The following is a 16,767-nucleotide window of genomic DNA, read 5'->3' as shown; positions in this document are numbered from 1 at the left end:
AGGACTAAGAGTCTACAGGAGACGGAGGCTCTATGTGGATGCAGCAGTGCATTAAGCTAAATTCTGAATGCTAACTATATATAAAACAAGTTTTTTGGCTAATTGAAATTGACCACTTTCCACTACAATCCATCTAATAGTTGTTGAGATGTTTTACTCTTGACCAAAGTTGTGGAACTACCAATATTGCCTTCCCTACAGCTACACCTATAGATGTAACTGAAAAATGTTTTACCTCCGAGGGGAAAGTGATGGATAATTATTGATATAAACAAATAAGAGGAGACATTAACTTAATGTCAATCTACCCAGTTCACTCTACCAAGCCCCCGGAGCTACGAGGCAACGGCCACGGCCTGCACAAGCCCATCAAAACAGAGCCTTGCCCCGAGCTTGCTCATGACCCCCTCAGCAGCCACGAGATGAAATCATCGGTCATCAGGATACCACACGAATACGAGTGAGTAACGCTAGCACACTCAGTGCACATTTTGAAAGAAGCACCAAATGTTGCACATGTTTCTCTGTCTGCTGCAGCGCTTCCTCTTTAACTTTATATGGAAGTGGTGATCAGAGACCGATGAGATCAATGTCTGTTCCTGTTGTCATTTATTTAAAGGCAGGTGATGTCCCAAAAATTATTTTTTGATACCAGGATTTAGGTCCTGATACCGAAACTGTCCTTTTTGAAACAGTAGGGCAGGCAAGGCTATGGGAAACAACCTGGTAATAGGATCAATAACCAAGTAAAGGGTTATTATCAAGATGCTTAGAGATAGTTTGTTTTTTTTCAGATAACACAGGACCAGTAACACAACTACTGTTGAACGCGTACACACTTTTCACACACTGACTGCACAGTATGGAGGGGTGTGTCAGATCACATGATTTCTGTGTAGCATCTTTCATTCTCTTATTTCCAGTCGTGTCTGCCCCTCTCATCGCAGCCCTTCACCATGGTCAATATCATAGAGTTCATATGAGCCATCACCTCTTACATTCCTCTTCCCATCTCTCCTTTAATTTTCCTCCTTCCTTTAACAGACGCTTCCTGTATTTCATTGTCCGGCATCTCCAATTCCTTAGATCCCTCCCCTCCCTTCCCCTCCCTTCCTCGCTTCCTGTTCCTCCTCTCCTTCCACCTCGAGCCATTCATCCGTTTTGTGCCCATCTGTTTGGTCCTCTGCAATGTAACAGCATTTAGTCAAACACATAAAAGTAGGTCATTTATAGATGCAGTAGTTGGAGAATGTTGCGAGTTTGTTCTCCTGCGTGTGTGTGTGTGTTTGAATTAAGTTTATTATGTTATCACCCCGCCCACACACACATCTTTTACAGTGTGGTTGGCGTCACAGGCGGTAGTCACAGGTCCAACTGTGAAATAAGAGTATAATAACAATTATAGACCCTTAAGAAAAACAAGTGGGCGTGTCTGTCGCACTTGCACATGAACAATGTAAATATGCTCCTATATAATAAATAGGTCAAGTTTGCTCAGCATGTGAAACAGTAATAGATTAGATGTGTGTGTGTGTGTGTGTGTGTGTGTGTGTGTGTGTGTGTGTGTGTGTGTGTGTGTGTGTGTGTGTGTGTGTGTGTGTGTGTGTGTGTATTCTCTTGTGGGGGATTTTAGGCACATTCCTCTATGCAGAACTGATCTGTGAGGGATATATATTTCAGCACTCGACACCTGCTCTCAACTGCCACTTACACACCCACACACACATTAACGCACACACACACACACACACACACACACACACACACACACAAACACACACACACACACACACACACACACACACACACACACACAAACACACACGCACATTGTAATGATGACTCCTTGAGTGCAGAAAGACAACTACTTGTTTTCTTAATTTGTTTTACTGTAAAACACATGAAAATTTAGCTTTTTCCAATCCTCTATTCGCTTCTCTCCTCTTCCTTTGTATCCAATTCTGTGATTGTTTGGCAAAGTTTTATGTTAACTTTTGAAGAGAATGGCTTTATTTGCCACACAAAGCATTCCCACACACACGGTACAGTTTTAGAAACCTAATCTGCTTGGGCTCGTTGGAAGTTGGGTGTGTGACTGGAGAGATGTTGAAAGTTGGATCTCCTATTACACAGTTTTACCATCTTATTTTTCTACCAAAAGTCTGCATTGTGCAGAAAGATGCGTATCAAATTCCATAGAATGAATTGTGGAATGGTGAAATGACAAATGCAAAAATAGGGGGCCACCACAGAGGCGTGGTAGACTGGAAAAGGCGAGAGGTGTTTTTTAACTTCCTGACTGGTAAACGTGGTATTGCATTGGCCAGAAGCTGCAGCCAAATTAAACTTACATTTAGGTTTCAACATCATGAAGGAGGCCGCTGTTGAGACAGATAAGGCTGTTGTCAGCAGTTTACTCTAAACATCTTTTCTTTTTACTCATTGTGTCTTTCTTAGGGGAAACAACCCATCTGTAATAGTCCACTCTGGCACACAGCATCCTCTCCCAGCTGACTCTCCTGACACGCTGAAAAAGCGTCGAATTCACCGCTGTGACTTCTCGGGCTGCAACAAAGTGTACACCAAGAGCTCCCACCTCAAAGCGCACCGCAGGACGCACACAGGTGAGAGGCTCGATTCACACACACGAGCTGTATTTTTCCAATCAGTACAAACATTTTAATCCTATTTTACAAACTTTTTTAATGATCATCCCCTTTTCTCTCTCTCTCTGTGCAGGTGAGAAACCCTACAAGTGCATGTGGGAAGGCTGCACGTGGAAGTTCGCCCGTTCAGACGAGCTGACAAGACACTTCCGCAAGCACACAGGAGTCAAGCCGTTCCAGTGTCCTGACTGTGAACGCAGCTTCTCCCGCTCTGACCACCTGGCTTTGCACAAGAAACGCCACCTCCTGGTGTGAAAGAAACTCTGTGCTGGTTTCAGTGTTGGACTGCACCACTTTGAGTTGTTTCCTTTTTAATTCAGAGCTGGCCTTAACCATTGGACTATGATAGGGGAGGGGGGTAAATGTTCCTCAGGGTGCAACTTTTGACCCTTTCACCTCATTAGCCTGAATAATGAGCTGGTGTCACCCATCTGATTAAACTTCAGCTCATTTTCACGTTATTATAGTAATGTGGGTGCTGTACCAGACCTCTGATCAGCTATGGAGGGTCCCCACACTTGTTTGAAAAGAGGCTGCGACATCTCAGCTGGCCTGAGAACAGCGTCCTCTTGTGGCCACAGAACCAAACGGCATCAAACTTGCTCTGTTTAAGCCACACAGCATGCACAAGCTTATTTTTGCTCTGGTTCCTCTGCATGCATTCAAGTAAAAATTGTGGACTTAGACACACACACACACACAAACACACACACACACACACACACACACACTTGCTAGCTAGGCCAAAATAATGTGAAACTTTGCAGAATGTATCATATCAGCACCCACTGTGCATTGTGTCATTCATACTTCAGCTTACTTTCATCCCCACAGCTAACTGTGACCGGATGCTAATGGACCACACACCTCATCTGCCTGTTCCAGCTTACACCATGAAGTGTAAAAAAACAAAAACAAAACAAAAAGACAGATAATACTCGCTTACCCTTGTACATACATAAATGCACATGTTTATCAGCACACACTGCAGAATACATGCACTTAAGATAAGCAGCTCGGTCTTGTGGGCTTTTGGTATTTGGGTTGAAAAGAAAACGGGGACTCTGGGTCTCATTCATTTTCAGAGTGAAGTGGGGTTTTTTTATGTTTTCATTCAGAAATGTGAACGTTGCTGCACAGGGGCATTATTGTGTTAGTGAGGAAAAGACATCACTCAGTTGGTTTAAGGGTAGAAGCAATGAAATGTCTTGTGTCTTATCAATTTTTATATCAAAGTTGATGTATCTATGAGCTATTCTTTGGTGTATGTTGTGACACCTGGTAGCCTTTTTTTGTATGACATTTTTATATGGGAAAAAATGCAAAGCAGGGAAATGTGCTCATTCATTCTGGTTTTTCAGGAGCAGATTTTTTATTCCAACACGCCTTAAAGGAAATCTGTTCTGACAGAAAATTCCATTTAATTCCACTGTGTATTGCAATACACTCATATGATTCTAAAGAAAGGTTGTTAAATAACAAATAATGTTTTACAACACCATCATCACCACTTTGGAGCATTTATTTTTACATCTCCTGGAGAACAAAAACTGTTTATTTTATGTATAGCATATTTGTACATCTCTAAAGGGCACTTTATATACATATATACGTGTAAAACATTCCCAAAGCCAAACATTTTTTGATTTCTCTATTCATAGATCTGCTGGTCTGTTTGATCAGAAAAATCCAGCAGGTGTCTTGGGTAATTTTCTTATCAAATAATGCCAGTGGAAGGTATGACCTTTGTTTTATTCATTCACATGTACACAAAACAAACAACAAACCCACACTTACTCTCACTTTCTCTCTCACACACACGCACAAACACCGAATGTAGCGAATCTGCTTTCTGCATTTGCTCCTGGATACTCTGTGCATTGTTTTGCTTGTATATGTTTTTGTATCTCTGCAAATATAAGTTGTAATATCTATATCTATATATATGTGTGTGTGTGTATGTATATATATTTTGATGTATACATATATACATATAACAAATGATTATTAGACTGAAAGGGCAATTAAAGGTTTTGTTAAGCATGATTTTGATAATCTCATTATAATGGATAGTATACATGTCTATAATGTTGTGTCTATAGTAAAGCCTATTTCTGTTTAATCTAAACGTTGGCTATTCAAAGGGAACATGTTAAACTGTGAACATATAACTGTACAGGTCTATCTGCAATGTTTGCATTTATTTTAAAATATAATATTCATACCACTTAATAAACTTATTGACGACATTTGTAGTATGCAATGCTGTGTCTGAATTTCTATTCATGTGTGGCTCTGCTGAAACAGTTACCAAGTCTGGTAGCAAATTACTGATTCACTGAACTGATTAATTCACAACTGCTATATTTTGACAGTTTAAAAAATAATTTAGGTCATGAATCAAGCAAAACTAAACATTCACTGGGTTTAGCTTCGCAAATGTGAAGCATTGGTGTTTTTCCTCAGTTTTTATGAATCATTATAAGATGTAATTTGACTAATGAAGTAGGATATTGTAGGTTCAGCTTCAACTTCAGTTTATTTATAAAGAAAAATCACACTTCATGAGGCGTAATTATAAGAGCTCACCAGAGCTAATAATATAATATTAAGAACATTATATATTCACTTACTGTAATAATTAACAATTATCATCACCATATTTTACAATTTGATACAACAGAAAAGTCTTAAAGGTATGAGTTGTGGTCTTTTCAAAGACATAACGTTGAGCATGATTGGACATAACGTCATATTATTTTGTTAACTGATTCAATATTACTCGATAACTAGCGTAGTTTGAAAAAACAAAAAATGTTTAAAAAACTGGGCTCGTCCGGGATTTGAACCCGGGACCTCTCGCACCCTAAGCGAGAATCATACCCCTAGACCAACGAGCCGCTGTGCATTGTTGGAAAATCTCTAAACTTTATAACTTGATCAAAGGTGGTCCTACATTGCGTGTTTTTTTTATGTTTTTCATGATTACACGAACCACTAACTGTCGTCGATCTTTTCATCTCGACACGCATTGACTCAGAACCGGATTTACTGTAGTTCCTATTTTTCCTACACAGTCACAATGTGTGTGTGTGTGTGTGTGTGTGTATGTGTCCAGGCGAGGTGAGATGATTCACTCCTGCTCACTTGTGTTTTCACCGAATCCAAATGCGGAAGTGCCCAAAAGCCTGTGTTATCTCAAATTACCAGCAGAGGGCGACTCCACTGGTTGACTCTACGTCTCCCTTGATTTAAAAACGTCGGTAATCATTTTCCCGAGGAGTTCATTGTTTCAATCTGTCATTGAGTATTTCTACACTGTGGTGTTGCGATACCAATGGCATTTGAGTATTACATCAACCACCGAATATCTGTATTGTGTGGATGATTATGTGTTGATTCTGTGTTACCTTAAAAACTGTTGTTTCCCCCCCCAGGCCTAGTATAATAGCCCAGCCGTCGCTCCTGAGGCAGGGAGTCATCTCGTCGGTTGTTCCTCTTCGGTGCCGTCACCTACCGGCCTGCCGACGTGGCGGGGCGGAAGAGGAGCCGCTGTCTGGCACCACACGGGTGAGCTGCACCGTCACTTTGTCAAGAAACAAAAACTGTCTTCGAGCTTTAGAAGTTTCTTCTTCTTCTTTTTTTTTTTTTTACCACAACAACCGAAAGACTAAACTCTGCAACGTTGATGTCGCTTTGTCAGTGGACACGCTGCAGTGTTGAACGTTTGTTCGAGTGTAGATCGTTAAAATGACAACAATGCTGTGAATAATGGTTTTCATTGTCATATCACTTTGGAAAAAGAACAGTGGTCTTTGTTGACTGTCCTGTGGGGACGTTGTTCTGCATGTTGTCATGATGGAACTCTGTGTTCAAAGCAAAGTAGAGGAGGCTTTGACTTTAGTGGATAAATGGTCACATTGATATCATGGAAATCATTTATTAATTTAACAAGTTTGGAGTAGGATTAGGGCTCAGCATCAAAGGCTATCTGGAAAGTTTATGTATTACGTTTAACTCGTAAATATCATTCTTATTGCACAAGCCGTAAACAAAATGTTGTCATCATACATTTACATTTTATACTTTTCTGACTCGTTTTCCCAGAGTGTCTCCTTTTCTGGACTATTGCACGTGTGTGTATTTTCATGATCGTGGTTTATTTACCGTCTTGCTCGCACTATTTGTCAGAGATAACGGACTATTTGCTGCCAGGAAAACAGCTTCAAACAAACTCAACTGGGATTGAAAACAAGAGGATGACAGTGATCATAGGAAATCATGCACAGCCAATGACCAGCAGGTGGCGACATTGAACAGGAAACGACAACCAGTAGTGTGGCGCAGTACAGTGTTTTATGATTTTCTTTGACTCAGTTCCCTCAGCACATTGAATATGCAAAACTTTAAACTTTTTTAAAAATTATTTTTGTCTCATTAATCTCCTTCTTTCCATGCAACATGTAAAGAACGAGTCTACGATGAGGCAAGGCATCATGCATCAAGTTAATCAGTGTCACAATGTAAACATTGAATTTGAATCCATTTTTAGATTTAAAAAATAACCGTCATTCTTGAATAATGCTGTCAAACAGTCACTATTATTGGATGACTGTGATTGTAATTCACTGTATCAGCTTACTTCTTTAGTTGTGTACACAACTTGTTTACTTTTAGTCATCAAACGTCAGATGTTTCAAAGTGTAAGTGTAATCTTTGAATATACATTGAGCTAATGTGGTATGATGATGACAGAAAGCATATAACTGCAGAAAAGCATAAGAGTAAATCTGTAAGTCAGCACCTTCAAACCACAATTTACTCTACAGGAATGGAAAACTTGGTCCATTTCAACATTTTGACAGTAAAGAAAACAGAATCATATACTGTAGTGGCGGTGAGGTAAATGACAGGAGTGTTGCAATGATGGTCACCTGGGTGAAAATAGGGACAAATGTTTTGCAAGCATGCTGAACAGAATCAATGATCCTTATTTGAACTTTGTGCTGATATGGGGTTAGATGCAGTCCAAAACATGTGAGTCAGTGTTTTGCAAGTGAGGACATCAGTTGTTTCGTTGTTTGAATAGTTTCGCACACTGAAATTAATCATATTATTCAGTTGATTAATCTAAAAATTGACAAAAAAACAATCAAACGATTTCTCATTCCAGCTTCTCCAGTGTGAGAATCTTGATTTTTTTTGGTTTTATGTCAGTGTAAACTGAAAATCAGTAGGTGTTTGTGGTGCATTAGTCGGACAAAACAGGGCAACCGAAGACGTCGCCTTTTGGAAAAATTTGTCCGACATTTTTCAATATTTCTGAAATAATCCATGGGAGCACTAATGAAAATTATGATCTGAAAACTAAGCCAACGCAATTGAAAAATATTATAAGGTGTTTTGTAATCATCGTAAATACACATAAAGATAAGTCACGATTACTAAATTAAAACATCTATTTATACTTTTATAAGTTTATATTTATGTTATGTCATAAACACAGTGTGCACAGTGTGTGTTGTATGTCAGCTGTATTTTGGTTGCCGTGTACAATGATATATGAAGATGCACAGCTCAACACAAATCAAACATCTCTCCTCTTCCAGATCACCATGTCCCAGGCTGCCACCTCTGATGTGGACCCCTCTGCAGACACCACCCCACCACCTGACCAACGCCCCCACGCTGAACCTGACTCCTGTCAGGATGTCCCAGCAGCCCTCACACCACCCGCAGCCCCTCTGCAGCCTCCTTTGATCCCTGACAGTTGCAGCCTGCCACAGTCCACCGAGGACATGACCACAGAGGACACCACCGACCGGTCCGACTGTTCAGAGGGTCCCGCTGACCAACCGGCAGAGCGGGCCCCCGAGGGTCAGGTGATCGTATGTGATCAACCAGTGAGTCTGGAGCCAGACGCAGAGGCTGTGGCAGAGGATGTGGAGGTTTGTAGCACGAGTTTCTCTACCTGTTTTGATTATATTTCAATTCAATTTCCTGTTGACGTTAATTGTGAAATCTTTTGATTATTGATTGATAGTTTAATAATATTTCTAGCAAAAATGCCCATGCCATATTGTTGTCTTTTTTTCATCTCATGTGACAGGAAGAGTGTAATGTGGTCATTTATTGGACTGTGGATTGAAATAAACAAGCAATATCAAGATGTTTCTGGGGCTTTGGAGAATTTTAATTGTCATTTGTCACTATTGTCTGAAATTATATTGACCACATGTTTAATAAATATTTAAAATAATGATTAGTTGCTGCTCTAATCGGCTTCATCCTTTAATATTTGGAACTACGGGTACTGACATTAGCAGCTAATGCAGTGCCTCCCACCTCCTTGTTATTTTACATATTATGCGTAGAGCAGAAAGAGTGTGCTACATGTGTTTGTGTGTGCAGGGGTCACTTGAGGAGAAAGAAAAAGGCTGGGGAGGTTGGGGTTCATGGGGAAAATCTCTTCTGAGCAGTGCCACCTCCACAATGGGTACGTCTCTGGTTCTTATTTCTTTTCTTTCTCGCTCTCTTTCTTTCACTGTGAGTCTAAACTTTGTGTGTGTGTGTGTGTGTTTATTTGTGTGCAGGTCAGAGCCTGACCTCCGTGAAGGAGAAGGCAGGTGAGGCTCTGCGTCTCCACAGGACCTCAGTAGGAGAGGAGGCACAAGAAGAGGTGGTGGAGGAGGAGGGAGCAGAGGTGAAGACAGAGGGAGGAGGAGAAAGTGGAGAGGCTGACTTGTCCAGCTCGGTGGTGAATTCCTCTGCGAATGCTGCGGCTTCTAGCAGAGGCGTTTTCTCTACAATCACACATGCTGTGCAGAACACAGTGAGTGCACAATTTGAATAATAATTACTCTTACTGCTGAGAATGTGATTCCATGTTCATGTAGGAATTCTTGTAATTATTATTTTTTTGCATTTCCCTTTATTTTTGTCTCTCCAAGGGTAAGTCAGTGATCAGTGGCGGTCTGGATGCCTTGGAGTTCATTGGAAAAAAGACTATGATTGTTCTTGCTGAGAGCGACCCAGGTTTCAAAAAGACCAAGACCCTGATGCAGAAGACGGCATCACTGAGTCAGGTATGGAGACATCACACACACGGAGCTCACAACAAGTCTTAGAAAACCATCAGCTAAATAATCTGAAATGTGTCCTGTGTGTCTGTAATTTCTCAAAAATAACAGCTGCGCCGCAATCTTATGTTACAGTTTTATTGTGACTTTTTCAGATGTTGAAGGAAGCCAAGGAGAAGGAACGGGCACGTCTGAGTAACCAGCCAATCAGTGCACCCACAGCGCACTATGGCATTCTGTTCGACGACTTCCAGGGCTTGTCTCACCTCGAGGCCCTGGAGATTTTGTCCAATGAGAGCGAGGCCAAGGTGAGGAACGAGTGTGAGGAATACCGACAGTTGCAGCCAGTTTAAAATAGTGTATGTAAAGTAACGTGCATCTGCTCTTAGGTTCAGGCGTTCCTGTCCTCCCTGGCGGAAGAGGAGCTGGAGGAGGTGAAGAAGGAGCTGATTTTAATCAAAGATATTTTCATCAAGCAAGAGGAAGGGGAGGAGGAGGAGGAGGAGGAGGGAGACAGAGAAGGAGAACAGACGAAGGAAAACGGTGATCTAAGTTCCCAATTACACTGTTCTACCCCCCTGTGTGAGTGACCCAGACCAACCAACCAGACCTGCTGGAGGTAGAGGCGGTCCCTGAACACTGACCCAGGATCAGTTGGCTTGATTCCCATTTTCTGTTTAAACTCTTGCAGAGAGACACAAGGTCTGACACTGGAACACACAGAAGTTCAGAAAGGGAACTGAAATTTCACTTCTGGTTGAATTTTTTCAGTCTTTACCTGAGCAAAGTGTAAACCTTTGAGACGATGAGACGCTGCCTGGCATTTGCGGGCCGATCTCAATTTTTTTTTAATTCACTTCAGCTGAATAAATGGTTATTACTGCCTCCAAGTGAGTGAACCAAAGAAAATAGAATATAAATCTTTGATGATGATAACAATCACTATAACATAACGTCCGTTGCACTACTCAGTGATACTTTATGTGATCCTATTTTGTTCTTCCTCCCCCACATAAGGGTCATGAACGGAGCAACAGTTTTGCTGCCAGCTGGATCCCCGTCGGAGGCTGTGTTTCATTGAGGCGTGAACTTGTTTATTTGCTGAAGAAGTAGAAAATGTTCTATCGAAGTGAAATTCAGTCTCGTGGGGTGGGGGGTGGGGTGTTGTGCCATTTGAAGTATTGGTTTTCATCATGTCACCAGCCACAGTCACACTTTAAAAGCTACATGTAAACTTTGACTGTGTGACAGGTGCCTCGGGCGATGTCACAGCGGAGCAGAGTTCAAAGCAGACAGGTCTCCCTTCACCTGGAGGGTTTAACACAGTGTCTGATCCAGTGTTGGTGTTCAGGGGCCGATGACACATTCACATCACCTCACTGATTCAAAAACAGGAAACAATCTATCAGAGCAAGACATTAAACCTGCATGTGTGCAGTGCGCATAAAGCTCTGACTGTGGTTTAGATGCAGGGGTTTGCATTGATTTAGCACGAAAACGAGAATCTGAGTTTTCATCAAATCTCTGCTGTGCTGTTTGCTGCAGACACGCAAAAATCTGATCTTTATGAACTCAGCATGGGGGAAATCAAAGCATTACTGGCATGTGTTAGAAATCTGTTATCTTTTCACACTTTATGCATCTGTGGCTTTAACATCCGGTGTGTGTGTGTGTGTGTGTGTGTGTGTGTGTGTGTGTGTGTGTGTGTGTGTGTGTGTGTGTGTGTGTGTGTGTGTGTGTGTGTGTGTGTGTGTGTGTGTGTGTGTGTGTGTGTGTGTGTGTGTGTGTGTGTGTGTGTGTGTGTGTGTGTGTGTGTGTGTTTCTGTTTCTGTGTGTTTCTGTTTCTTCCAGCTGCTGATGGCGAAGAGTTTGTGAGTGTTCTCACTGAGCTGCTGTTTGAGCTTCATGTTGCTGCCACGCCAGACAAACTAAACAAGGTTCTCACACACACACACACACACACACACACACACACACAGATATATATTTTTTAATGAAATGTTGATGATACACAAACCAGCTGCGCAGTCCAAAAGGGCAAAACAATTTCAACACTGCAAACTGAGATGCTCCCAAAAATCCTTTAATCCTCATACGCTTTCATGAAATAATGTTTATGTAGCCCATGCAGCCCATCTGTGAATCCCAGGTGGAGCCTATGAATGATATCAACACAAACACAAAACCATTTGTATATTTACAACACAAAACTCAGCGATATCATTCCATCAGTCACATGGGTAGAACAACATACTGAACTCTCAGAAAACAAGATCATCTTAATACATTGAGATAGCTTGTAAATATAATTGATATAGTATCGGCTCAATCTCACCATGACAATTTAAAATCAGACTGTATGACACAATATGGATATGCCTGTTAGAGCTTTACTGCAAATCCATCACAATGAAAACACATCACACAGCTCTCCTCCAGTAGACCATAAGATATTGTATATTCACATACTCGTTCTGATGGACCAGTTTTTTAAAGGTCAAGTAATTATTTTATTATAATTAAATGCTCTTGATGCACTGTCAGTAGTCGAGTGGAACAATCAAGGCTATTAATATTGGTTATTGCGCAGTTAGGAAATTAGTGACTGATGAAGATGCAGTTATCCAAGATAATATAGTCATAAACAAAACAGTATATCACAATATTTCATGACAACGTACCTCATGTCCTTTTTCATTTTACCTGTTAAACTTTCTCAATCCTTCTTCCAATGTTAAGACATTTGGGTGAAACAAATACACAGCACACACACACACACACACACACACACACACACACACACCACTCACACATACCTGCTGCAGTCTAAGTAGTAATATAAAAGTTATTGCCTTAGAAGTCCAACTACGTGATCAAATTCACTTCTATAGAAACCACATTTGCATATATTCGTGCATATGCATATAATTAGAATACATCAGGATGGCGATCGCTCACTATGCTGAGCTGACGGGTGGTAATTATGCATTTCCAGGCTCGGATGAGGGCCCATGATTGGGTGAGCAAGGTGGAACAACCTGTCACCACGGAGACAGTTGGCAGGGAAACGCAGGACCAGCTGGCAGGAGAAGCCACATCTGCAGAGAATGAAAACGAGGAGAAGAAGAAAAATGAAGAGGAGGAGGAGATTAAGGGCGGAGAGGAGGAGAAGAAAGAGAGAGAGAATGACCCCAGATCAATAGAGGTGAGGTCAACTCAGGGGTGTGACCTTTTCTCTCATTTTTTTTCTCATTTAAACATAATCATCTCCTGCTGTCACATTTGACATATGTAGCGATTCTGTGTGTGTGTGTGTGTGTGTGTGTGTGTGTGTGTGTGTGTGTGTGTGTGTGTGTGTGTGTGTGTGTGTGTGTGTGTGTGTGTGTGTGTGTGTGTGTGTGTGTGTGTGTGTGTGTGTGTGTGTGTGTGTGTGTGTGTGTGTGTGTGTGTGTTCCTTCCTTCCTTCCTTCCTTCCTTCCTTCCTTCCTTAATCTCCCAATCTCCAGGCTGTCTACCTGTCATCAGTAGGAAGTCTGGCAGAAGTGACGGCTCGCAGTATCGAGCAGCTCCACAAGGTGGCAGAGCTCATCCTCCACGGCCAGGAGTTAGAGAAACCAGCCCGAGACCAGGCACACATCCTCACCAGGTGTGTGTGTGTGTGTGTGTGTGTGTGTGTGTGTGTGTGTGTGTGTGTGTGTGTGTGTGTGTGTGTGTGTGTGTGTGTGTGTGTGTGTGTGTGTGTGTGTGTGTGTGTGTGTGTGTGTGTGTGTGTGTGTGTGTGTGTGTGTGTGTGTGTTTTCACATTTTGTGTGTATTAGGAGCATGATACTGAGAGGAGCAAGTTTGGCTAAAATCTTTTTATTGTAGGTTGACCTGTGCCATGTGTAAGGAGGTGGAGTGTTTGGCCAAGAAGTTCTCTGATTTGCTGCCTCTTGTTGGGGTAGGTGAGAGTGAGTGTGTGAAACGAAAGGGCAGCTTGTAAACAAATCCAAGAAAATCTGAAAACCAACTATTTTTTTTAGTCAGTCTTTTGGGTAACTATTCCATCACAACGACCATTATCTCATAGCAGCTGGCAGAGCAATGTTTTAGTAGGACGTGTGTGTTTGGATTTTTCAGTTGGCAAAAACCTTTTGCATTTCCAATGAATGTAGTTGAAGTCTAATTTCTGAATTTCACCCTCATCCTCCACTTCCTAATCTAACAATGCGGTTTGAGGAGATGTGGAGGCAGACACTCTGCAGCTCTGAAGCCATGTCCACTTTTGAATGATCCAAACATGTCTGAAGTATTTTATTTACATATATAACTATACCATAAGACATAAGAGGCTTTATTGTGATTGCATTATAACGGGATTTAGATTGGTAGCTCTCTGAGACACCAACAGCAATATTTAAACAGAACAAGGAAGAGAAGTCACGAATATATACAAAACTAAAAGAAAAATATATGCAATTTAAAAAAAATATTTCAATACCACACCCTCACTCCTTTAATAGGACAAGTTTTTACTCACTATGCAGAAAACTGTGAAATGCAAATAAAGAAGAGTCATTGATTAAATCAGCTCCCATTGCCAAACTGATTTTAAAATTTTGTCCTTTGTTATTCAAGTAAATTGTTGGCTGGTGAAGTAAGGGCAGCCACTCTTCCATTCAATGAAGGAAAATGTAGAATGTCTCGGTCAAACAACTTGGCTCATTCATGTGTTTTGGAATAAAGTGGAAGAATGTTTGTCCTTGTAATTTGTCTGGTGTTTTACCAATTCAAATATTTATTTTTTTCCTCACTGCTGCTTCCTGTCTCTAATCTCTTATTTTCCCTCAGGGCCAGAGCAAAGCAGAGGAGCTGAATCCACTGGTCGACATTGTGCTGCTAGAGGTACGATACACAGATCTTTGTTTACTCAAATTATCCTAATTATAACCAGTTAAATTAATTTAATAATGTTGTAGTCTCAGTCTGACTGGTGACTGTAAGGAAACTCTTGATCATAATTCATTCGTTAATGTGTAATGAAGTGTCTTGCAAAGATTTGTTAACAAATTTATGAATGAGAAAAATCACATTAAAAATTGATTTTGAACATAGTTAAAAATACAATTTATTCCAAGTCCAATCAGCATTTGAAGTCTCAAAATCTGAGCCACATATATTGATACACAGTATTTCTTTATGTATTAAATGTTACAGGCTTTTCTTTTTAATATATTCCTTACAAGTAGACTATATATTATACTGTGATTATGTTTTGTTACCTTATTTGTTACCTATGTCATGTTGTATGTGGTATATTCTCATGCTGCTTGTTTGTTTTGATTAGGTTAGGATACAATTATATTATATTCGTTATGCTCTGTTTAAAACCACTGTTGAAAATGTCCAATATATTCATATGGAAATTATAAAATAATTTCAACTGCAAATGAGTTTCGTTTTTTAATTTTTAAATACCTACCAAATCTTAAAGTTGTTAAATTATGCTTTTTGATGTGGTAATTCTGGAAAGTGATGATGATGATGATTGATGTCGTGTTTCCAATCCGCAGGGCTCCAACAGTACCAACTACATCCAGAATGCGTTTCAGCTGCTGCTTCCCGTCCTGCAGATCTCCCACATCCAGAGCCAACACTGCAGACCCAGCACAGAACCAGCGGCACAGACAGAGCACTAACACTCACACACACTCACACACACTCACACACACCCGCTTGTCTTAATATATCTATTGTTGTACAGTGAGCCATTAGACAGAGATGAGATTATTCCAGATTAAGTGCTTGTATCTATGTTAAGTGCCTCAGTCACTGGCAGAAGATGTTTATATATGCAGAATATAATCTTGAAGATCATAGTAAAATTAACAGATATATGTAAGAAACGACCCACATGCAGGTTGTATGTGTGTTGCCTCCACCTTCTATCTCTAAATGTTATTTTGTTTTGCAGTTGATAGTTGCTTTGAGGAACCAAACGGTGTTCGGAGCTGTGACTCAAACAAAGGTGCTTTTCTACCTTTTCAACCAAAGACAAAACATGACTAATTGTGTTGAAGGGAACACTACATTAATGTATATTAAGCTTTTTTTGCACTCCTTATGGTCCATTGTTATTTTAGAAAGAAAGAGATTTGATTAACACCAGTGAAATGTCTGTTTTGCAGAATTGTTTGAGTTTGGATTGAAACAAAATGCCAGTATTAGTGATGAGACGCCAGTTTTTTTTGTTTTTTTTTTAAATGGATTATATGAAGCAACACTACGTTAGACTTTCCTCTTCTCCAGTTTGATATGAAAGAAAAATCTGATCTTCATACTTTAAAGTAGGAAACATTAAGTTTATTCTTCTTCCCTCATGTGTACACTGAAGATGTAGTGTATCTAAATTCATTTCTTATTTTGTTTAGTTGTGCTGCTACACTGAAAAGTGTATACTCACATTTCTTGGGGAAAAAAACATCCAAAACATGTAGGTGGCTTTTCATTTTTCTCTTGCCCTCTTGAATAAAGGCTTTTAATAGTGTTTTGCCAGGATCTATTCATTAATACACTAATTGATCCTCAGAGGTAAATATATGAACCATTTTCTGCTTAACCTTTTCTTTGACCACCAGCAGAGTTTAAGCAAGAATTTGCGACATTCTCACGGTGCATCTGTTTTTTAATATCCAGTGTTAAACTGGCTCTTTGCTCCAAGCCTGCAGTTAATCAGACCCCAGTAAGATAAAGTGCTTGCTTCCCCTTTTCACTTCTCCCTCTCCCCTTTTACACACACATTGATTCAGGCAAGAAAGCTTCTCGTAGAAAGCAAAGAAGATATCAGTCAGTTGTGTCATAATGTTTCGGCTCAGCCCTGCTTCTGCCTTACAAAATTATTCGCAATGAGAGGTGGAAAATGTTTGGGGAGCCGAGTCATATATTCAACTATGGACTAACTTGTTAAGCTTGCCCTCTTATAAAATGCCCTGAGACTGTTTGAGAATGAGATATAGCAAATAAATCTGTTTTAACCATCTTCA

At 40.4% G+C, this 16,767-nt stretch overlaps 2 protein-coding genes and 1 non-coding gene across 6 annotated transcripts in view; 2 read left to right on the top strand and 1 right to left on the bottom strand.

Moving 5' to 3' along the window:
* Positions 1-4,915, top strand: part of klf3 (Kruppel-like factor 3 (basic)) — a 14,367-nt gene extending 9,452 nt beyond the window's left edge. The window contains exons 4-6 of the mRNA XM_035638370.2: positions 313-460; positions 2,458-2,624; positions 2,740-4,915. Coding sequence (XP_035494263.1) covers positions 313-460; positions 2,458-2,624; positions 2,740-2,921 — 497 coding nt within the window. The 3' untranslated portion in view covers positions 2,922-4,915. The remainder of the gene's footprint in view (positions 1-312; positions 461-2,457; positions 2,625-2,739) is intronic.
* Positions 4,916-5,494: 579 nt separating this feature from the next.
* On the bottom strand, positions 5,495-5,566 carry trnap-agg. The gene has a single exon. It is a non-coding gene; the product is annotated as a tRNA-Pro (tRNA).
* A 514-nt stretch (positions 5,567-6,080) lies between these two features.
* Positions 6,081-16,763, top strand: fam114a1 (family with sequence similarity 114 member A1). 4 transcript variants are annotated; one of them, XM_035638365.2, is made up of 13 exons: positions 6,081-6,236; positions 8,276-8,614; positions 9,078-9,162; positions 9,260-9,498; positions 9,617-9,751; positions 9,901-10,053; positions 10,135-10,327; positions 11,597-11,682; positions 12,741-12,950; positions 13,252-13,391; positions 13,613-13,685; positions 14,576-14,629; positions 15,298-16,763. In XM_035638365.2, exons 2-13 carry the CDS (start codon positions 8,282-8,284, stop codon positions 15,421-15,423), a joined length of 1,827 nt encoding a protein of 608 aa, XP_035494258.2. In that variant the 5' UTR covers positions 6,081-6,236; positions 8,276-8,281; the 3' UTR covers positions 15,424-16,763. The 4 variants fall into 4 exon arrangements, with proteins under 4 accessions (XP_035494258.2, XP_035494259.2, XP_035494260.2 ...); XM_035638366.2 differs by lacking the exon at positions 6,081-6,236 and adding an exon at positions 6,476-6,969; XM_035638367.2 differs by lacking the exon at positions 6,081-6,236 and adding an exon at positions 7,343-7,369 and having other exon boundaries at positions 10,135-10,288.
* Positions 16,764-16,767: the final 4 nt, after the last annotated feature.

This window comes from Scophthalmus maximus, chromosome 8, assembly GCF_022379125.1.
Source record: "Scophthalmus maximus strain ysfricsl-2021 chromosome 8, ASM2237912v1, whole genome shotgun sequence".
In the NCBI taxonomy this organism is placed as follows: domain Eukaryota; kingdom Metazoa; phylum Chordata; class Actinopteri; order Pleuronectiformes; family Scophthalmidae; genus Scophthalmus; species Scophthalmus maximus.
This window is presented reverse-complemented; position numbering and strand designations above follow the sequence as displayed.

Coding starts and splice junctions, on each gene's coding strand:
- fam114a1 (XM_035638364.2), top strand. Junction 9,752..9,900: donor AGACGGCATCACTGAGTCAG/GTATGGAGACAT, acceptor TGACTTTTTCAG/ATGTTGAAGGAAGCCAAGGA. Junction 14,630..15,297: donor TCGACATTGTGCTGCTAGAG/GTACGATACACA, acceptor TCCAATCCGCAG/GGCTCCAACAGTACCAACTA.